Genomic DNA, 24,448 nt, shown 5'->3' on the forward strand with positions numbered 1-24,448 from the left:
GGGGAAACTATGGGTTGGATGATTGTGCCTCCCTTTTTTCCTTGCCTACTTATGTTAGAGAAGCTAGAAAAGAAGTTACAATCCCAGAATCTCTTGTAGCAAAGAATGGCCAAAGAAATACAGATGGAAGTTTCAGGAGAGAGATTCTTCCTCAAAATCTTGAATAGAAAACAATGTTTCCTCCTTTCCCCTGCACAGACCCCAGATGCACCTCCAGGCAGAGACAGCCAGTCGGTAACAATGAGGCCAAAACCCACAGACTGAGGATGGCAGAGGTGAGGAGGGTAGTGACTGGGCTCCTTGATGCCCCTGGGCAAATATTGGGGCATAGACCTCTTCGCTCCAGATTTTGTGTTAGGTGAGGAAAATAAACCCCTGGCTTGTTTAAGCCACTCTGTGTTTGGTTTTCTGTTAGTCACAGCCAAATACATTCCTGCCCATTAAAATCATCAATATGACAAACCTTTCTATGTTTTAACTTATCAATGATCAACTTCACCAAAACCCCACAAGTCTTCGCAAAGATAAGACTTACTGAGAGTACATGCATTTACTGAGAGTGCTTACTCACTGCCCATGAGGGCAGGGACATAACGCCCATCTCGTTTTACCCTTACAGGACCTTAGAAGAGGCAAAGTTAAGAACCCAATCCAGGCCAGTCTGACAGCAGCTTCTGAGCTCTTTACTGCCAAGCTACACAATCTCTGGTGGACTTTTTCATTGTTTATAAAGCAATCTTAACCTTCACTTCTGCTCTCAGACTCAACCACAATTGTCCTAACTTTCTGATTGGAGAAAGGCTTCTAAAAAATAAATCATTCCTTCCCCTAAACAAAAGGGATTCACATGTAGTTTAAAAAAAAAAAAAAAAAAAAAAACCTGGCAAGCATTTGCTCTCTAGTGTTTTGAAATCTTTATCTATCACGTGGCACACAGCTACTGCTACGCTAACATCCACTAAGCACCCTGTGCCTGGCACTGGGCTAAGCATTTCACATGCATCGTCTCATTCAGGGCTCACAACATCCCCATTTTACAAGTGAGCAAACAGAACACGTAAGCCTGGGCACAGACTTTGAAAAAAGTCTCTTTCTAGACACCAAGGAATGACAAGTTCAAAGCAACATAAAACTAGAAAGGACACTGATTTTGCTACTAGTCTTTAGTAAAAATATCAGAAGTGATTGGCTCAGGACCCTTCAAAGAATGAAAAATACTCAAGGCAAGGACAACTAACAAGGGTGTAAAGCCCTCTCATCCTGAGCAAAATCTAAAATTCCACACTCATGTCTAATATAGCTTTACTCAATATATACTCAACCACCTTTACAAGAAGCTAGTATGCTCATCAGTGTGTGAGCTGCCAGGAAGGCCAATAATCTTTAAATAGCTATGAATATTTATTTATCATAAGACCATTTTTTTTTTGAGTGACAAACTAAAGATTCTGCATTTATTTTTTTTAATATGTTATGTTAATCACCATGCATTACATCATACTATAAGACCATTTAATTCATTTTCCAGTATACTTGATTTTCATTTGCAATATAAGAATGTGCATTTTATGAACTATGGTTTATAATTCATATAGTTATTACTCATTTATTCAGCACTTCCTATACGGCCAGCACTGTGATGCTTTATATACATCATTTTTGTCTTAATCATCACAAGCACCTCAGGATGCAAGAACTATTAATACTCCCTTTTATTTTATTTATTTGTTAATTGATTGATGGGGGGGCGGGCAGAGGGACAGAGAGAATCCCAAGCAGGCTCCACACCCAGCATGGGGCCCACTGCAGGGCTCAATCTGACAACCCTGAGATCATGACTTGAGCCGAAATCAAGAGACAGATGCTTAAGTGACTGAGCCACCCAGGCGCCCCAACATCCACTTTCAGAAAGAGGGCCACAGGCGATGAATTTTCCCAAGCTCCCTATTAGAAGATAGCATCAAGATTCGAATCCACATCTGGCCCAGAGCCCTGTGATTTTAACCACTAAGCTTCATAAAGTTATTTGATTTCTTCCTATTATATTAGCCTTAATCAAACATTAGCTAGAAAACTATATCAAGCTTATTTATCTTCACTTTCAGTACTCCCCATTTGTGCTTTATATTTCTCCCATAAAACATCTAAAACATAAGACCATCTTCACTAAAGATTCACTTCACTCGCTGAATTAAAGAGATAACATAATCACTGTTCTTACTTTTAATCAATGATGTGTTGATAACCTATTTTAGTGGCTACTTCTGCTACTCAAGCAAGCAAAAGTAAATGATCCTCATTGTGCCTATCATTGTAAAAATGCAACATGGTTTTCAAAGTCTTTAACAGCAATATCCTAAAAGCCCACCAGATGTCAACCTTAATTCATAAAAATAGGCCATTTCCCACCTTGTAACACTTCCTTCTATGATGAAACAAGGGATTCAGAACTCTGAAAATGCCTACGCTTTTATTTTTAATTTTATTTCATTATGTTATGTTAATCACCATACATTACATCATTAGTTTTTGATGTAGTGTTCCATGATTCATTGTTTGCGTATAACACCCAGTGCTCCATTCAATACGTGCCCTCTTTAATACACCCCCCCACCCCCCCTCCCCTCTAGAACCCTCAGTTTGTTTCTCAGAGTCCATAGTCTCTCATGGTTCGTCTCCCCTCCGATTTCACCCCTTCTAAATTGTATGTAGGCATGCACGTATGTTTTTTAACTTAAGAAGAAAAGTGTAACAGTAAGATGTAAAACATACAAAAAGAGAGAGAGAGAAAGAAAAAATATAAATATACAAATTCCATGTTTGCCTCTCAAGGTCTCTAGCAAATACCAAGACTATTTCTGACTCTTCTGACCTATTTATTTCCTACTTTCCCCCAGACTTTCTTCTATACCATTCTTCTCCTCCTCTTTGCATACCATAAGTCACATTTAATTGAATTAAATGAATCAATACTATTATCTCACATGAGGCATGAAATCTAAATTTTGAAAATCAGTATTAAATAAATTAAAAACAATTTTTCTTTATGTTAAACAGTGCTGTCCATGGTATCCATTCCAAGGTTGACCATAAACTTCAATAAACTTGAAAATAATTCCCATTTATAAAATCATTGACTAATAAAATTGATCATCTTCATTTAGACAAAAATGTCAGATATTCTGCAAGGCTGAAAGAGAAGAGAAGAGCAGAGCAGAGCAGAGAAAAACTAGCCAATTTTTCCCTACATTTTCAGCCTGGTGGTTTTTATGTATACAAATTCTTTTGGGATTCATTGATCATCCGAGAATGGTATTTCATTTCTTTGATCAGTGCCCTACTGCCCATATTTTAACCTCGCTGAATTTTTGGTCCATTGCGTAGAAGAAATTCTCTACTAATAAAAATGCAACCGATTAAAGATTAACTTACCCCCAGGACAGTCTCTCTAGAAACAAATTCCAAGCATTATAATCACTAATTTGCACTATGTAGACTTAAAGACAGATAATCTTATTTATCCTGATTTAAATTGGAAATCTGCATATATTTTAAGGCAATTATGAAAAGAAAAATGGCAAACCAGATTCACATAATCAGAAATCCAACCAGGCAAATACTTTACTTACTTGGCACTTTTCAAAGGAAAAAGTTTTACACCCTAGAATATCTAACAATATTAGAATATTTGTTGACTTATCAAACTTCCTATCTTGGACTCTATTTTACTTCCACAATATGAAATTGCAAAATTTTTTGGTTCTCCAAATATTTAAGTATACACTATATGTCAGAAATTGTAATGGGCACTGAAAATCTTTTGAATCCATGCTGTAATATTTATTAATAATAAAAGCATCTAAAATATATATTAGGCTCTTATTTGTCAAACAGTGTTTTAGCTTAGCAGGCATTATATCTTTTAATTCTCACAAAACCCTAAGAGAAATACTATTATCAGTCCCATTTAGAGATGGCCAAACTGAGACAGAGAGAGGCCCAGGAACTGTCCCACGGTCTGTGGGATATGAATCTAGGTCTGAGTGATTCCAGTGCCCACTCTCGCTATAATCCCCTGGTTTAAAACAATGAGACACAGGATTATTTTTGGTTCAGAAAATCAGTCTCACTCCTTCAAACACAGTAGTTCTACATAATTTGACACTAGGAAGCAGGTATCACAAAATGCCTTGGTACACTGTGCCCCACGTTCTATGGCCAAACGTATTCAAAATTTACTTTCTCAGAAGGCATAATTCACTTATTGGTGATTTCTGGAAAGTTAATCAAAGCCCTATAATTCAATCATTAAAGAATTCTTTGGGGCTGAAATGTAAATATTTCATTATACATAGATTCTTGAAGAAACATTAGCTCTGTTAGGACTTCCTGTGAAAGAAACTTTAAGCAATTTTAAACCACCTTGTGTCAGAGTAGCTAAGGGGACAGCCTTCAAATTTAAGAAATGCATCACCCATATTTCATTTTATTCTAAATGAAAATTAATTCAAAAAAGAAATCCACTTCCAAAGGTCAGAGGGCTGCCTAGAAACTAACATCGCGGTCACTATCTATGTGTCCACAAATGAAACAGGTAAGGAAGACACAGTATTATTAGAAAATCCACCTTTCACATCAGCCCAAACTCATGTAGGGAACAATCTCACAATATTTTTCTGAATAAACTTAGTATTTTGTTTTAGAATCAGAAACTAGGCAAAAAGAACCATGGAACAAATTAAACTAAAATGGATTACTGAAATACAACTTTAATTTCCAAATCCACTATAATTTAATTTCTAAATCCACTATACGATATTCTTATTTGAATAGTTTATCACAGAAGTAGCTCTCCTAGAAAATTATATAATTTAAGAGGAAAAAAGAGAGAAAGAGAGACATGATAAGCACTAGGGATGTTTATCAATAAAAATAAGCAACAAGGGAGATGAGTTTATAGCTCATCCAAAAACACCAGCCAAACACTCCTATTTGTTTCTACCAAGTTATTGTCTTGGAAAACATGTCGTTCTCTCTTAAAATAACCTGCTTAATTGTCTTTAAAAGCCACTGCATTTCCAGGGAGGGCTAAATAGCTCCCATGTTGTAATGCATTGACTAATAAAGTCAAAGTTATGCATAAAGATACAAGAAAGTTGGAAAGCTCCAATCCTCTAGATATAAGAACACTAGCTACTGAATGAATCCACCATACACCCTTAGTCAAATTAATGCCTGGTCCTCTACAGTATTTTAAGAATGACAGTCATTCAAACTATCATATTTTTCTGGATGAGGGAAATGACCACACTGGTGACTTACAGGTAGGCTAGTAATTAACATTTTTAAGGAAGGCCAAAATGACCTTGAACATTTTAGCGTTCACTCTGAGAACTCCAATCCTCCCATTAAAACTCGGAATTTGCCTCCAGTCCTAAAGCTGTTGGGCCTGGGAAAGTCCCAGAGAAACTAGGGAATTAAAAGAAAGAAAAAACAATTGTATAAGACAGACACTCATAGTACAGGAAGATTTTTATGAACTGAGTGTAACTCAAGATGTGTTCTATAAGCCTGTCAGGAGATGAACACAGAGTGTCCTCTAACCGAACAGCATTGCCCTGACACAGTCCCCACGCTCTGGCCGTTTACCCCCATCCAGGCCCCTTTTACTCCAGAGTTGGAGGGTGGGGGGCGGGAACTCCTATCTTAAGCCCTGACATCTGCAGTGTTTCCCAATAGCGAGACAAGGCCCCTCAGCTGGAGGAGATGGATACTGACATGAGGAGAAACAGGGACAGAGAGCTAGAATCAAGGCTATCAGGGAGTGGGGATAGAGTCACGCAGACTCTGTGAGGTCCCAGTGGGTCCTGATGGCACAGCCCGGGTGTCCGCACTAAAGTTGGCATCTCCGAAGTATCCAAGAACACAACCGGGGCGCGCCGGTACAAACTCGGCCTTTGGCTTTTCTGAAGCGGGTCAAGTTATCACAAGGTTCCCGGTGCCTGGAGACATGAGAGGCGTGGAAGGGTGGAGAGTCCCGCGAGGTCTCCACTCCTTGGGTGTCCTGCGGCTTCGCGGGGGAGGGGACCGGGGAACTAAGTCGGCTATGGGCTGGAGTGGGGAGCTGGGCGCGGGGCGGGGATGTCCGGGAAGAAGTGCGGACTCAGTCCCGGAGTCCGAGAACGCGGGGGATGCCTACCTTGTAACATGGCCTCAAGTTTCTTCCTGTCCACGCGGAAGCGCTCCTCGCTCCACTCGGGGCTATGCAGGGGCGCCCCGGCGACGAGGTCGTCCTCGGAGCCGGGCATGGGCGAGTCAGTGCTGCGTTCGCTGTTGGAGCCCGGGTCCGACTGCGCCGCCAGGTAGCCGGGCTCGCCCTGGGCGGCCATGGTGGGCGCGCGGCGCTCGGGCTCCGGCTCCGACTGCGGCCGCCGCTCTGCCTGCCCCGCCGCCTCCGCTCGCCGGCCGGGCTCGACTGGCTCCCCGCGCCGCGGCGCTAGCTCGTCCCCCGGCCGCCGCCGACGCCGCCGCCAACGCCGCCGCCACGGAGCCCCCGGCGCATCCCAGCCCCGAGAGCCGCCCGCCGCCCCGAGTCCCGGCCCGGATGCCGGGCCAGTGACTGCGCCTCCCCCTGCCAGCAACGCCCGCGCGGAATGAGCGCGCCGCGCCGCCCGCGCCTCCATCCGCAGGGCCCCGGCGCCCCCTCCCCGCCCGCCGCCCCTGCCGCCGCGCGCTCATTGGCCCCGCCGGCCCACGGGGAGCCACGGCGGGCGGGCGCGCGGGCGGGCCGCCCCTGGCGCTCGGACACACTCGCGCGCGCACACTCACCACGTACACACTACCGCTTTTCTGCACTTACTCGTACAAATCTTATCCCGCACGTATACTTTCATGGTTTTTCAAACACAGACACTTACCAGGTTTAAGCACAACACTTTCTGAACGCACACCAAATGCACACGTAATTCCCCTTCTATTTACACACACACACTACACCCTCTTAACTCACAGCCCCCGTCGGTCCCACAAGTTTGAAACAAGAGGAGGGAGAAAGGAGAAGACTAGCGGAAGAAACAATGTCCATCTCTTGCAGACATCATTGTGGTCATTGCTTTCACGCAGTTCATTCCTCCGCTAAAGTTCAAACCCAGATCACTCCTGTTATCACAGCAAAGTGGTCAGCCGCACAAGAAGTGGACAAGAGGCTTACTCTTTACTCTGAGGAAAGGGATTGTTTTCTTGAATAAAGTGAGGAGGGAGTCATTTTCTATGTGATTCTCAAGGAATTGATTCAGCTGATTTAAAAGGGGGGGAGGGCAGGGTGGCTAAGAAAAGAGCCTGTAAGATGGAAATGGTGGTTAGCTGAATCCAGTTGGCATCTAGGCAGCCTGTTTTGTCAGGGGACCGAGGGCTCTTCTCTGTTTTCAAGGTCAGTCTCATAGAGGAAGACCAGCAAATGATCCTATGATCCTAACTGCCCAGGCCAGGCGACCCACCGCCACTTGTAAACTTAGACTTGATGCACCAGGGAAGAAGAAACTTGCTTGCACCAGGCATGCCCTTGGCACTCCCATTTTGCGTTCACACTGATTCATCCCTGTTTGTTTTGTGACCAAAAGCACAATTTTTTTTTTTTTTTTTTACTCTTTTGGGGGTGGGGGTTGGAATGGGAAAGCAGTTTGTTACTGTGCCACAGAGGGAGGCTTACTGGCTTACACAAGGGGCAAGTTATACTTAGGGTCAATAGAAACTCGTATAGGTTCAGTTGCCTAGTTAAAAAGAACGGTGCCATGTACTGTGGTGTCCTGACAGATGAGGTAACTAAGACTCTGGGAAGTCAAGTGACATGACTAAGTTCACATAGCATCAGATAATGGAGCCAAGAATCAAACCCAGGTCCATGTACCTGGCACATAATTTCCACAAAACCCTACCTTACTGAGTGGAAAACCTTCCTGCTCAGAGTCACCTGCTGAAAAACTGGGAGCAGATAACAGCTTACCTGCTTGCTTGACTGCCATGTGTTCCTTCTCTGAACTTATTAATTACTGTGCAAAGCTCTAACTTAAACACCAAAACAGGTTATCAAGGAAGTTTCCATCAGGGATGTTTGCCATCTTTTTCTGCCAAGAACTATTTGGGGGGAATCTGGGATGTGCTGGATAGTGTGTTAGGCCCAAAGAAGAGTTATCAAAAACAAACACCATCCCTAGGCTCCTGGAGCTGACATTCTAGTGAGAAAGATAGAATGTTGATCTAAATAAATAAATCATTCAGAAAAATATAAAATTGCACCTATATTAAGCATTACAAATAAGAGACAAGATAGGAAAAAATCTGTAATGGAGTAATTAGATTCAATCAGAGAGGTCAGTGGAGGCTTCTCAGAGAAAATGACTCTGGGGCTGAATAGAAGTTTGAGAAGAATTTAACTGGGCAAGAAAGAGGAGAGTGAGACTCCCTCCTCACTTCATTCAAGAAAACAATCCCTTTCCTCAGAGTAAAGAGTAAGCCTCTTGTCCACTTCTTGTGCAGCTGACCACTTTGCTGTGATAAGAGGAGTGATCTGGGTTTGAACTTTAGCGGAGGAATGAACTGCATGAAAGCAATGACCACAAAGATGTCTGCATTCCCTACAAATGACTATTTGATCGTCCTAACATCCCTGAAGATAGATATTGTAATTATCCTTGTTTTCCAGTTGAGGAAACTGAGGCACAGGAGGTAAAATAAATTACCCAAATTTACACAACTCAGTAAATTATAAAATCAGGATTTGAACCCAGGAAGTCTCCCTTGAAAATTAGACTTAGCCGCTAAGCTATATTGGCTCTCAATAGGATCGGCATAAGCAAAGATCCTGTGGTGGGAGGAGGCAGTGTACATTCCTTCAGTGGAGAACCAAAAAGGAAATCAGCAAAGCTGGTAAAAGAAAGTAAGGAATGAGATGGTGCCAGCTGAGGGAAGAGAGGTAAGGAGTAGAGTATGTAAGCCCTGTTGGCCAAGTTAAGGAGTTTTTGTCTTTATCCTTAGAACAGAAAGAAGCCATGGAGAGGCTTTAAGTAAAAGATAATGTACTTAGATTTGCATTTTAAAAAATGACAATGGCTATAGTATGGAGAATAGATTGAGGGACAAGGATAGAAGTACACCAATTAAGAGACTATCCAGGAAGTTTAGATAATAGATACTGGTAGCTTACCTAGAGTGGTGAAGATTGAGAAATGTGAGAGGATTTGAGAAATATTGTGATTGCAAATGTCACCAACTAGATTGGTGATGGATTGGATATGGGGTGATGGACAGAGAAATGTCAAGAATGACTCTAGAGTTTTGGCCAACATAACTGGAGAAAGATAGGTACCATTAGCTAAAATAGAAACACTGGAAGAGGATTGACTTCACTGGAATAAAGTTGAATTTGAACTGGGCATATTGAGTTTAAGGTGCCATTAAGACCCGAAAAAGATATGTAATATAAGCAATTGGATGTATGGGTCTGGAGTTCAGAAAAGAGATCTTGACTGGAGACAAAAACATGTTACTTATTTGTTTATAGGCAGTAATTAGCCATATACATAGGTAAAACTGTTTAGGGAAAGAGAAGAGAATTAGAAGAAGGGAGAACCAAGGAAAGAGCCTTTCACAAATTCTAACATTTAGTAATCAAGAAGATGACAATATTATAGGAAAGGAGATGGAAGGAAGGACAAAACAAAACAAAGTTTTGTTATGCAAGCCCAGGAAAAAAAGACTACTTCAAAAAAGAAAATGTGATGATCTTTGTAATAGTAGGAAGGTCAAAATTTTTTGATGAAGGTCACTGGGACGTTAGCAAGAAAATCAGAATGGAGTGGTGAAGGAGTGAATATAGCTAATGAAATGAGGAGTAAGGACAACTCTTTGGGAAAGGTTTGGCTGAAAAGGGGAGCAGAGAGCAATAGCTGAAGGATAATGTAGGTACAAGAAGGGCTGTTTGTTGTTTATTGGGTTGGTTGGCTGGTAAGTTGGATGACTAATTTAATGGGTGAGTTTTGAGCACTGGAGAAACCACTGGAAATGATCCATTTGACAGAAATTGAATATATAAGAAAAAAAAGAGGAGGAATCAATATTATAGGGCTTTGCAAGCATGAACAGAGTAGACTCCAAGACACAAACAGAAGCAAAACTGTTCATCCAAAGATGAACAGATAGGTGTAAATGTATGTCACTTTGTAGATTTCATTTCTAGAACTCAAGGGAATTGTCACCTTGATGGCTTTTATTTTCCCAAAAGAGTAAAAGTCAAAATTACCTGCTGAGAATGTGGGGGAAGGAGAGCTGCTAAAGGTTGAGGAAAGTAGAGATTTTCATGTTTGTTTGTTTACAGAGTTTTTAAAATAGCCTTTTGCTTCTGTAAAAGAATGAATTGGTACTGTTGAGAGTCCAGATGATGTTGGTAGTCACAAATTTATAATAGGATCTGCCTGCTTGTCCTGACTTTATCCACCAGTGCTAAGCTTCTTGGGTGCAGGTACAGAGAAAATACAGCAGCCAAATGGACGAAACACCAGGAGCTCAAAGGCGAGAGAGCAGTGACTGATGGAAAATAATTTCCAATGTAGAAGTTTACAGTCAGCAAAAATATCAATCATACATGACAAATTCCTTCTTAGGTATGAGATCTCTCAAAAGAGATTATTTTCCTTGTATTATTTCTGAGTAAGCTACTGAAGATCATGTGTCACCAAAGCAAGGGAGTAAATCAAGATGAAGAGAAAAACATGAAACATAGGAAACAAGAGATCCAGCACATGACAGAGGCAAAGAGGGTCCTCAGGATAATAGTGAAAGGAGAGCTCAAACTGGAGTAGATCATAAGTCTCAAGGTTGAGATTTCTTCTAAATTAAATAAAATGCTTGAAGAGTATAAACATATTCAGAAGAGCAGTGGGGGCTTTGAGGGGGGCAGTGGTGAAAAGGTGCTTTAGGAGAACATTAGTAGATAATGATAAACTTTTAAAAATTAAGAAGTACCAATATAAGCATGTCATTTAGAGGTATGGAGGTAAAAATAGAATCAAACTAAAAATGTTGGGGGGCACCTGGGTGGCTCAGTCATTAAGCATCTGCCTTCAGCTCAGGTCATGATTCCAGGGTCCTGGGATCGAGCCCCACATCGGGCTCCCTGCTCAGCGGGAAGCCTGCTTCTCCCTCTCCCACTCCCTCTGCTTGTGTTCCCTCTCTATCTCTGTCAAATAAATAAATAAAATCTTAAAAAAAAAAAAAAGAAACTAAAAATGTTAGAAGTGGTTGCCTGTAGGAAATGGAAAATGGAAGTAAGGCATATGGTACTTCTGGCTTTTACACAAGTCTTCTAGAACAATTTGATTCTTTAAACCATATGGATGTATAGCTTTAAATTTAGAAAAGCTAATGAGGTAACGTATGCTTATAAAACCATTATTGAAATGATAAATAGCAGAATCTTGAATTCACAGCTTCTGAGTTGTGTGCTCTTTCTACAAAAATTCAACCAGAGTTAGAATAATTGACAGTCTTTTTGTTTTAATAGAACATGTTTATTGTTTGTCTTTATCTTTCCATTTCATTGAAGAAAAGAATAATTTTCAATTCACTCAAATTGGATCATAGGAATAGATCAGATGCCAGGTAATCAATTATGTAGATTTTTTTTAATGGAGCAAGGCAATAAAAAAAAATCACTGGGAGAATTTTAAATAAAATCTTCAAGTTCACAAATTATTAAAACCCATAAGAGATTTTTTTATTGTTATGTTAATCACCATACATTACACCATACATTACATCATTAGTTTTAGATGTAGTGTTCCATGATTCATTGTTTCTGCATAACACCCAGTGCTCCATGCAGAACGTGCCCTCTTTAATACCCATCACCAGGCTAACCCATCCTCCCACCCCCCTCCCCTCTAGAACCCTCAGTTTGTTTTTCAGAGTCCATCATCTCTCATGGTTCATCTCCCGCTCCGATTTCCCCCCCTTCATTCTTCCCCTCCTGCTATCTTCTTTTTTTTTTTCTTAACATCTATTGCATTATTTGTTTCAGAGATACAGATCTGAGATTCAGCAGTCCTGCACAATTCACAGCACTTACCAGAGCACATACCCTCCCCAGTGTCTATCACCCAGTCACCCCATCCCTCCCACCCCAACCCCCACTCCAGCAACCCTCAGTTTGTTTCCTGAGATTAAGAATTCCTCATATCAGTGAGGTCATATGATACATGTCTTTCTCTGTTTGACTTATTTCGCTCAGCATAACACCCTCCAGTTCCATCCATGTCGTTGCAAATGGCAAGATCTCATTCCTTTTGATGGCTGCATAATATTCCATTGTATATATATACCACATCTTCTCTATCCATTTGTCTGTCGATGGACATCTTGGCTCTTTCCACAGTTTGGCTATTGTGGACGTTGCTGCTATAAACATCGGGGTGCACGAACCCCTTTGGATCCCTACATTTGAATCTTCGGGGTAAATACCCAGTAGTGCAATTGCTGGATCGTATGGTAGCTCTATTTTCAACTTTTTGAGGAACCTCCATACTTTTTTCCAGAGTGGCTGCACCAGCTTGCATTCCCACCAACAGTGTAGGAGGGTTCCCTTTCTCCGCATCCCCACCAACATCTGTCATTTCCTGACTTGTTAATTTTAGCCATTCTGACTGGTGTGAGGTGGTAAGTAAGAGATTTTTTTTTAAGGAACGTTATCTTACACTTACCTTAGAAATTCATGTCTGATTAGTGTTCAACTGATGAAGAAAACTCCTCAGGAAACATTTTAAAGTAAAATAAATTTGGTGTTGTTTTCCAGGCACCCTTAATTAGTTTCCCTGGTCTAGTTTCTTCTAATGCAAAATATAAAACTATTGATCCTGAACTCCTGTATTTTTGTAAGAGTTTCAGAAATTTATATTAAAACTGCTTTCCTATTTTAATTTAAAACCTTGGCTTTCAGAGATGTTTGAATAATCTCAACATATGGCCAGACATTACTCAATTAAATGAGCTCTTAGTAGGCCCCTGTTTAGCAATCCCACCTCATTCTCTTTTTACATTTCATACTCCAACAATGCTAAAAGATTTGTAATTCCCAGTCTAGTATTGCTCTCTCATCTAGAGCTCTGTGTTTTGCAATCAGTATTCCTCTGGCTTGGAATACTTTCTGTTGCCTTGGCCTTCACAAACAGCCTACCCCCGGCTGATTTGGGTTTTCTTAACTTTTGTTTCCAGTAAATGTTGTACTTATTCCAATTAAAGCAATGATGTTTGCATTTACTATCTTTATTTTCTTCATCATTATCACCATCATCATCATAGGTCTGATGTCTGAGGCAGAAAATGTGTTGTTTTTTTTCACCATTGCATCCCAAGGAACACTCAGAAATTGCCTGGTATAAGTTGATAAACTTTTAACCATGCACCTAAAAATACATGCCTAGAAATTATTTTGTGATACACTTTAGATGATTATGTAACCAAAGAGTAATGAGGACAAGCATAAAAAGAAAAGACAAAACTCTAGTGCTAGAATTAAAGGTAGCAGATAGCTAAGAACATTCTTTTCTCAATTTGCAGCTGAAGAAACAGATGCCTGGAGAATTTAGATGAATTGATTGAAATGCCACATCCCATGACAAGAAACTTAGAATCATCAATATTAAATATGAAAAATTATCAGGTCCAGTCCCTTTACTTTGCAGATAAAGAGATTGAGACCCAAAAACTCAAAGAAAAATAAAGTTCTGCAAATACATGCTTAAATTTTATGAAAAAGCTGATTTTCAGTAAAGCATCATTCACAGAAACAGTTCATTTCATCTTAAATTATTTTCATTTCAACTTTTCACTGAAACCTTTTGGACAAAACCTACATAGCCATGTTATGGTACAGTATATTTTACAGATCAGTTTGCACTTAAGTGAACATTCTAAAATCATATAAATTTTCCTTGCGATGTCAAGCTAAAAAAGCAGCAGAGTATTAGATATTCTATTTCAATGCTTTTAGAATTGGTTCTAGGAGAAACTTATTTGAAATAAACATAAATGATGTAGTAAAGGAAGAGTGCATACCATGTATAATGCCAATGTTTTTTCAGATTAATAATAATGCCTATCACTTATTGATTATTTATGATTTGCTGAACACTGTGAACTAGCTCACTTGGTTCTCACCACAATCCTATGAAATTGATACAAATATTATCTCCACTTTAGGGCACCTGGGTGTCTCAGTCGGTTAAGCGTCTGCCTTCAGCTCTGGTCATGATCCCAGGGTGCTGGGATGGAGTCCCACATCGGGCTCCCTGCTCAGTGGGGAGTCTGCTTCTCCCTCTCACTCTCTCTCTCTGTGTTCTCCCTCTCTCTCTCTCTCAAATAAATAAATAAAATCTTTAAAAAAATAAAAAACAAACAAAAAATATTATCTCCACTTTAAAGAAGATAATAACTAAGGCCTCAGTAGGGTGTGGTTGTGATGCAAAGACAGAGACATCTGACAGAGATGATGTTTTTAAACATGACATGGGGCTTTCTCTCCAACCTAGGACTATCTGATTATATGTAGGTAATATAAACTATTCGAAGTAGAAGGAACCTAAGGTTCATTGATGCTGGTAGTTTTCACATTTCAAACAATAGAAACCATCTTTCAAATAAACTCTAATGCAAAAAGCCCTTACAGAAAACTAACAACAGAGTTGTTCAAGTTGAGGGAGGACAGGATTCTCATTACCTCAAACTTTTTCTTCCATAATCTCAGGATTCTAAAGGTTCAGAAAACTATCTCTCTCTGTCACTCTGTCTCTCTCCCCCAACACACACACATTTATACTTAGGGACAAATGAAGCATATAGATCCAAACTGACTTACCCAAGTTCCACAACTCAAAGCATCAAGTCATGTTCAGGCTTTTATTGCTTTCCCACCAAAAGAGGAGGGGTTTTGTGTTTTCCAGAAGTCAAGACCAGAGGATATCTAGTTGTCAGAAGGCATCCTACCATTCTTTTACTATTTCAATAATATAGATTTCTGATTAAAAATATTCTGAAAAATAAAAATTTTAATTGAGGTTTCAATATTCCAATGCTAAAAATAATAGAGAAAACATGGGTCATTGAAAAGAAAATAGAATGAATCGAAATAGAAGAAAGTTAAGCAGCAGGCAGAAGAATAGAAGGAAATGAACTTTCCCAGGCATTTACCTGAATTCTAACATTGCCCAACACTCAACTTTGCCAAAATGAAAAGAAAAAAAAAAAAAAGCTGGCAGTACTATGTTGAAACTACCACCCGTGGAGATATTTAAGCCCCGGCCTCACAGCTCCTACAGTTGTCCAAGTTCCAAGGCACATGTTAATTGTGCTTTTGATCTACAAGACCAATATTTTACCTTGTCATCCAAGATACCTGGACTAACACTCACCTGTAAATTTATTCCCATGACCCCCTGGGACTGAGGAAAATGGAGTGTTTTGCAAAAGACAAAAGAATAAGCATGTGCAACATTGTATCTTCCTGCATTTTTTTTTCTGATGGGCTGAATGAAAGTCTGCTGGCAATGTGACTTTTAGATCCAGCCAGAAATGAAGCCTACAAAGCCATAAAAGCATCCAACCTCAGGGATGTGAGAACCGGCTCTGCTTCCAACACTACACTCAGTTACAAGGTAAATTCCACCCATGCCACTTATATGCTGAAACTCACCATCAAATGAGAAGAAAAAGATGCCAGAAATGAAGGTCAATGGAGCATTGAAAGTGACCCTTCCTGGGCAGCTTATGTGGCAAGAAGGGTTCATAGCAGGGAAAGACTGGAATATCAAAGGAAGGACCAGGCTGCTAAATCTGCAGAAATGTCAGTGGGCAAGTACATGGCACACACTCCATCACACCCTCAACCTCCTCTCATGGCTGCCATTACTGGTTGAACACAGCCCCTTCCACTCCAGCTCAGGAAATGCTTCTCAATGAGCAGTCTGACGAGCCAAGACAAATCATTTGGAGTTGGCTTTCAATATGAAATTTCATTGCTATGTTGGATTCAGTGCTGTGGTTAAGGGATTGGAAGACAGTCATTCAGTTGGACACCAGCTGTTGATCCCTCTTTCAGGGGAGATGAGCCTAAGAGCAAAGAAAATAAATACCCTACTCATTATTTGTCAACTATCCCTTGGGGGTCCCTATGTTTTTGTACAGCAAAACTGAAGGGGAATCAACTTGAATCTACTCCAGATTCAGAATGTAGTAGTGAGCTATGACCATGTAGAACTCAGTATGTACCTGCTCATGGCCCTAAACTGGACTTTAAGAGACTTGGGCTTTAATCCTCATTATTTCGCTAATTCTGTAACTTCAGGCAAGTCTCTTAATTTTTCTGGGCCTAATTTCTTCATCTGTGAAAACTGGGAAAAGACAGATTTGGATTATACGAATTTTCAGGTTCCTCCTAACTCTAAATTTCCATGACTCAAAGGAAGTGTTCACTTATTACTCAGTTCAGGAAATTTTTAGTTTGGAAAGTTTCTTTCAAAGAAGAATGAATAGAATCAAAGGACTGGAGGATTGTCAAATTTAATTTGGTAGAAATAGTAGCTCATAAAGGTATAGGTTAATCAAAGTCAGTGTCACATACAGGTGAAGAATACAGACACTGAAATCAGATCCCCTGGGTTCCAAGCCAACATAGACACTTATTACTTTTATGACCTGTGTATTAGTTATCTCTTGCCATGTAACTGGTTACTCTAAAATTAACAGTTTAAAACAATAAACATTATCTGTGGATTTCTGTGGATCAGGAATCCAAATATAAATTATTTGGGTACCTCTGGTTCAAAATCTCTCACAATACTACAATCAGGGTGTCAGCTGCATTTGTGGTCTCATTCAAAGGCTCAATAGAGGATGATCCACTTTCAAGTCATTCACATGGCTGTTAGTAGGATCCAGTTCCTCAAGCGCTATTGGGCGAAGGACCTCAGTTCTGCAACTCGCTGGGGGTCTCCCTCAATTCCTTCCACAAGAAAGAAAGAAGTCAAATAATGTAGGAGATATCCCTAGAGAGTGTGAAAGTAGGCCAGAAAGACATGCACTCCAATTTAAAATTTCAGAACAAGCAAAAAGAAATGTTTCAAATAATAGAAGCTATAAAAGAAGAAATAACTCAGAATTAAAAAAAAAACTTTACTATGAATGGCAAAAGGAAGATTTGAGAAAGAGGATAAAGAACTCAGGAAAGAATTAAACAAGTTTAAATTAAGAAATTAACATTACATTAGAAGAAACTAAGGTACAAACAAACATGGTGAAAAATAACTGAAGAGATATAGAAAATGGAAGTATTTTAAGGCAAAATGAAATTTTTAAAAATATTTTTAAAAGAGGGACGCCTGGGTGGCTCAGTCGTTAGGCTTAGGTGTTTGCCTTTGGCTCAGGTCATGGTCTCAGGTCCCAGGATCAAGCACCGCATCGGGCTCCCTGCTCAGCGGGAAGCCTGCTTCTCCCTCTCCCACTCTCCCTGCTTGTGTTCCCTCTCTCTCTGTCAAATAAATAAAATCTTTAAAAATATATATTTTTTAAAGAAATTTTAGAGAAAGTGATAGAGATGGAATATAAAGAGGGGGTACTTCTATATAATAGGAGTCTCTGAAGAAGAAAATCAAAACAATGGGACAGAACAAACATTAAAATCTGTAATTTAAGAAAACTTTCATGAAATAAAGGATAACATAAATCATATTTTAAGGAAATTTCTTGAACCTAGAAAAATCAACCTGAAGTAGCTAACTCGGAAACACATTCTAGTGAAAGGTATTAGATGTTAAGTAAAAAGAAAAAATCATTTGGACTACCAGACACAATGAACAAGTCATTTATAAGGAAAAAAAATATGATTGTCATTGGTCTTTCCAACAGCAACATACTTTATGCCACAAGACAATGGAATAACATATTTAAAGTATTCAAGAAGAGAAAAATTAAGGTATTCCAGGAAAAAAAATAGGGAAACTCTCACATGAGGGATTTAAATCCAGCTAACCTTGTTTGCTAGTATAAAAAGGCTACAGATAAACTGTTATGAATATACTTAGGAAATACTGATTGCTCCCATGAACCCTTCTTACAGAAGCTTTCAGCACACAAAATGATTTGGGAGATATCCAACATAAGAACTGAACATTAAATATATATTACCCATAGAGCTAAGTCTAAATGATCTTAGTTATAAAGGAGTTAGTGTAGTATGTAATGTCTGTACATACTGACAATGTAGATACAGTACAATCGAAACAAAGGAGGAAGAATCAGGAGAGTGTATGAAAAATAGAAAAACCTGAAGAAAAAAAGGAAGAAAAAGAAAGGGAACAAATCACTAACAAGACCATACACAATCATCACTCTCATGCTTGCAGGCATTAATTAAGTTAGGAAAGTCATTTTTCTTTAGCAGAAATCACTGATAAGAATGCAAGAATTGTTCTAATACTTTTACCTTCCAATAGCTCTGTATTCTGCATTATGAAAAAGAAATTTTAGATTAAAAAAATTTCAGAAGGAAGAAATTTCTATGGTCTTTCTTAAAGTGTAGTCCAGGCTATCTATATTAGAATCACTTGGTGTGCTTATTTAAAAATGCAAATTTATGGAACTTTTCCCAAATCAACTGATTCTGAATCTCACGGTGGGAGTTGGAGGGAGAGTGCTTGAAAATCTACATATTAACATGTTTTCCAGAAGGCTCAGAAGTCATTTGAAAATCACTATTCCAAATTCTTACTCCAACAAAACATAATCTCTATGTCCAGGTATAATCCCTTCCTCTAAAGCTAGGTCTTGTTAGCTGGAGCTCAAATTACAATGGACTATACCTGAAATATGTCTTTCACTGAAGTAATAAAGTATCCAATTACATATTCCATTTTTTAATAAAAAGAGAATTTAAACCCTTTGATGATATTTTTCCCCTTAAAAATCACTAGGAAAACTCCCAGACCCATCCTTCAATTCATGATCAAATACATTGTTCAAAAATCCAAACTACCCAGGGGCACCTGGGTGGCTCAGTCGGTTAAGCATCTGCCTTCAGCTCACATCATGATCTCAAGGTCCTGGGATCAAGTCCCGCATCCAGCTCCCTGCTCAGTGGAGAGCCTGCTTCTCCCTCTCCCACTCCCCCCTTCTTGTGTTCCCTCTCCCTCAGCCTGCTGCTCCCCCTGCTTGTGCTCTCTCTCTCTCTGTCAAATAAATAAATAAAATCTTAAAAAAAAAATCCAAACTACCAAAACTCCACGTATTTGTGCCTGAATTCCTCCCTCAAATATGCTTCACTTGCTGCCATATTTTCACTCCAAGCTAAATTCTACCATCAGTTATACAGCTAAATATTCTCTGATTATGGCACATACTTTGTGAAGATAAATGGAGTCTGCAATTCCTATATTAAAATTGCTTTTGTACAGTATAATTTGCATTTTATAAGGCCAAAGGAAAAATGGCTGAAATAATATTCAAAGGGAACATGTGATTAACTAAACTGAAAATGAAATAGTGTATTATAAAAGTTCAAGGTCAGATATAAAAAGCTTAGCCTACCTTTGGCTAATTTTTTCAATGCCAACAAATTTAATACAGAAATTTCTCAAACAATTGAAAAAACTTGCTCTTCTTGGCAAAGATTTTTATATTTCTGAATTCTTTCTTCTTCCTTTTGGCTCTTATACCACTGTGGTTTTGTTCTTACTATTTCACTGGTATAGTATCTCTGACATTTCCACATACAATATCTGATGCACAAAGTAAAAAGAAGAATCGATGAAGGCTATTCACCTATGTTCACTATCTACTTGATATCTACTACTTCCTCAGTGGATACTTTCTTAAGCATCCCCATCCCAGAGACAGAATTGACCATTCCTCTAATGTCTTCATGGCACCATCTATCTGATTGTATCGTGGTATCCTGCTAAATCAGTTACTGTGTACATAGCCATCTTCCTCTATTAGATCACAAGTCCCTTGAGTGCAGGGTCTGTCTCTTTATCTTTATATCCCCACCACTTAACAAAGTAGACACACTGAAGGCATTAAATAAAGTGAATGAATTAATGTTCTACTTTCCAATAAAACTGAATAAAAAGTAAAAAAGATAAAATAACCAAGAGTTCTGCTCAAGCACAAAGTAACCAATAGGTTACTTATTTCTCATGTGGCTGGCTGTGTTCATGGACTTTTTAAAAAATATTTTATTTATTTATTTTAGAAAGAGAGAGTGTGCACAGCTGCACCCAAGCAGATGAGGCACAGAGGGAGAGGGAGTGGGAGAGAATTTCAAGCAGACTCCCTGCTGAGCGGGGAGCTCAACACAAGGCTTGACCCTGAGATCATGACCCCAGCAGAAATCAAGAGTCTGGTGCCCAACCGACTGAGCCACACAGGCACCCTTGTTTCCATGGACTTTAAAAGGAGAGCTACTTCAAGGAAGGAATTAAATAACACAAGTAGAAAAAGAGAAATATCCTTTTGGTATATGCAGCCTATTTACACTTTATGGCCACTTACTACCAGCTAAATGCTGGTTTTAAATATATGTGGTAGAATGCAGAGTTGGGTTAAGTCTTCAAATTCCCAAGTCAAATGATGCAAACTTTCCCCCCAATTTATTTAAAAACAATAAATAACCGACTGCGCCTGGGTGGCTCAGTCAGTTAAGCATCTGCCTTCGGCTCAGGTCATGATCACAGGTCCTAGATGGAGCCCCACATTGAGCTCCCTGCTCAGTGGGGAGTCTGCGTCTCCCTCTGCCGCTCCCCCTGGCTCCTGCTCTCTCCCTTTCTCTCTCTCTGTTAAATAAATGAATAAAATCTTTTTAAAAATAAAAATAAAAAAATAAATTGATAAATAATTTCTTCACTAAGTTTTTCTATCAAAAATGTTTTTAAAATAATTTTGGAAACTACTGCTATTGGTTTATTGACAAATCAGATTTACTTCTTAAGCATAGATTAGTGGAGAACGCTATTGCCATGAACTTATGTTTACTTAGTTAGACAACTTGTCTGTTTCATAGTTTTCTTTTTTTTAAAGATTTTATTTATTTATTCATGAGAGAGAGAGAGAGGCAAAGGGAGAAGCAGGCTCCCAAGGAGCAGGGAGCCCGATGCGGGACTCGATCCCAGGACCCTGGGATCATGACCTGAGCCGAAGGCAGACGCTTAACCATCTGAGCCACCCAGGCACCCTGTTTCATAGTTTTCTTTGCTTGTACTTACAAATAACTCATAACCAGAGAAACAAGAATGTCCAGATCTGCTTTAGCACCCTGTAACTACAAAATGGGAATCACATTTACATCCAAGCACTCTCTGAGCTGGATTAACCTGTTTTCTCTCAGCTACAAACCCACCTTTTTCTGTTCTACTCCAGGAAGCTGGGACCTGGGGTCTCCAAATGCCATTCTCTTTTGAGAAAGCATTTCCTGTTAGATTTTGCAAATGGAAACAATAGAGGGAGAGGAGAAGCCTGGAGGAGGAAGAAGGGATTTGCTCCTTCCCTTGCGCCCCTAAATCCTGTCATTGTTACCCCAGCAATGTCCTTTTGCCCCAGCAGCAAAGTATAGTTCCAGTTTTGAGCTTCTTCCATCACTGCTGGAACCAGCCTCATACTCAGAGGTACCACCAGCAAGTGGAGGCACCCGCTCTGTGGAAGTCTTAGTCCCAGCATCTCAGGGACCCTCCAAGCTTACAGGTTTGCTAATCTAACTCTTCCCTCTGTTCCCCCAGCCACAGGGGTCACAGTTGCTACCTGCAAGTATTTACATGTTTTACTTTAACGTTCCCTTTTTGCTTAAATCTGATACTGTTAATCAATCTTCTTTATTAAATGCTCTGTTAAAAATAATTACTATGCTTTTTGTTTTCTTGACTGGGCTCTGATGCTTTGTTTGATTGTGGTTGTGAACGTATATGTATATTTTATACATAAGGAAACAAGGATATCTGGTCTCCCTCCAGCAGATTGTGATGTAAATGGGGGTCACATTTATAAATAAGCACTTTCTCCCCTGCTAAGGACGTTTACAGACTTTATTTGGATGTTCACAGTAACTGGATGCTTCCAGAGCCACCAGTAATTTTTGACTTTCTGGGTCCTATACATAAATAGGAAATGCCAAAATTTCCAAAGAGTGACATGGAAACATGTCTATGCCATATACTGTTAGGTTTAAAAAACAGCTTTAACAATCATATTTATGGTATTATGTTATAAGTACATGCTATGGGGAGCTTGTGAAGACGGCAGAGTTGAAGGACCCTAAGCTCACCCTGTCCAACGTTTAAGACTAGATATCACTCACATCTAAGTAAATAAAGCAGAGAGCAATTGGAACACTGGCAGAACAAATTCTACAACTAAATATCGAGAAGACAAAAGAAAAAGAAAAATGAAGTATATCTTCATGAAGTATAAATATAAATATACTTCATGAAGTATAAAATGAAGTATAAAAATAAGTCAAGAGAAATACAAAATAAAAGAATGTAAAACACTATATTAAATATCTAAAATGTGGAGGGGAGAGGAGTAAAAAGTGAGTTCAAAATTAAGCAACCATCAGCTTATTATAGACTTTTTATGCAGAAGATGTTGTATATAAACTGAATGGTAACCACAAATAAAAAAACAGTAATAGATATGCAAAAAATAGAGTAGGAATCCAAGTATATCCCTAAAGGAAACTAACAAACCATGAAAGAGAGAAAGAGAAGAAAGTATCAGAGAAAAGCTACAAAAACAACCACAAAACAAGTAACAAAATGGCAATAAATACATATCTATCACAAATTACTTTGAGTGGGGGCGCCTGGGTGGCTCAGTCGTTAAGCGTCTGCTTTCGGCTCAGGTCATGATCCCAGGGTCCTGGGATGGAGCCCCGCATCGGGCTCTCTGCTCAGCGGGAAGCCAGCTTCTCCCTCTTGTGTTCCCTCTCTCGCTGTGTCTCTCTCTGTCAAATAAATAAATAAAATCTTTTAAAAAAACTTACTTTGAGTGTAAATGGACTAAATGCTCCAATCAAAAGACATAGGGTGACAGAATGGATAAAAAAAAATAAGACACATCTATAGGATGTCTACAAGAGAATCATGCCAGACCTAAAGACACCTGCAGATTGAAAGTGAGGGGATGGACAAACATTTATCATGCAAATGAATGTCAAAAGAAAGCCAGGGTAGCAATACTTATTTTGGACAAAATAAACTTTATAACAAAGTCCATAAAAAGAAACAAGAATGAAGGGGGGAAATCAGAGGGGGAAATGAACCATGAGAGATGATGGACTCTGGAAAACAAACTGAGGGCTCTAGAGGGGAGGGGGGTGGGAGGATGGGTTAGCCTGGTGATGGGTATTAAAGAGGGCACGTTCTGCATGGAGCACTGGGTGTTATACGCAAACAATGAATCATGGAACACTACATCAAAAACTAATGATGTAATGTATGGTGATTAACATAACATAATAATAAAAAAAAATCATAAAATAAATAAATAAACAAAATTAACTAAATAAAAGATACTGACTTCAAAAAAAAAAAAGAGAGAGAGACATGGAAGGACACTATATAAAAATAAAGGAGACAATCCAACAAAAAGATATAACAATCATAAATATTTATGGACCTAACATGGGAGCACCCAAATACATAAAACATTTAATAACAAACATAAAGGGACTAATAATAGTAAAACAATAATAGTAGGGGACTTTAACACCCCACTTACATTAATAGATCATCTAACAAAAATCACCAAGGAAAAAATGGCTTTGAATGACACACTGGATCAGATGGACTTAACAGATATATTCAGAACACTCCATCCTAAAACAGCAGAATACACATTCTTTTCAAGTGCACATGGAACATTCTCCAGAATATTAGGCCACAAAACAAGCCTCAACAAATTCAAAGAGACTGAAGTCATACCAGGCAACTTTTCTGACCATAACCCTATGAAAATAGAAATCAACCACAAGAAAAAATCTGGAAAGACCACAGATACATGCAGGTTAAATAACATGCTACTAAACAATGAGTGGGTCAACCAAGAAATCTAAGAAGAAATTTAAAAGTACATGGAAACAAATGAAAATGAAAATATAATAGCTCAGAACCTTTGGGACACAGCAAAAGTAATTCTAAGAGAGAAGTTTATAGCAATACAGGCCTACCTCAAGAAGCAAGGAAAATCTTAAATCAACAACCTAACCTTACACCTAAAAGAGCTAGAAAAAGAAGAACAAACAAAACCCAAAACCAGCAGAAGGGAGGAAATAAAAAAGATTACAGCAGAAATAAATTATATACAAACAAAGGAAACAATAGAACAGATCAATGAAACCAGGAGCTGGTTCTTTGAA

The 24,448-nt window shown here is 39.1% G+C and overlaps 1 protein-coding gene across 3 annotated transcripts in view; it reads right to left on the bottom strand.

Moving 5' to 3' along the window:
* Positions 1-6,639, bottom strand: part of BICC1 (BicC family RNA binding protein 1) — a 291,170-nt gene extending 284,531 nt beyond the window's left edge. For all 3 annotated transcript variants that reach the window (XM_078077683.1, XM_036078156.2, XM_078077684.1), the window contains exon 1: positions 6,200-6,639. In XM_078077683.1, coding sequence (XP_077933809.1) covers positions 6,200-6,389 — 190 coding nt within the window. In that variant the 5' untranslated portion in view covers positions 6,390-6,639. The remainder of the gene's footprint in view (positions 1-6,199) is intronic.
* Between the last annotated feature and the right edge of the window lie 17,809 nt (positions 6,640-24,448).

This window comes from Halichoerus grypus, chromosome 7, assembly GCF_964656455.1.
Source record: "Halichoerus grypus chromosome 7, mHalGry1.hap1.1, whole genome shotgun sequence".
Lineage (NCBI taxonomy): Eukaryota > Metazoa > Chordata > Mammalia > Carnivora > Phocidae > Halichoerus > Halichoerus grypus.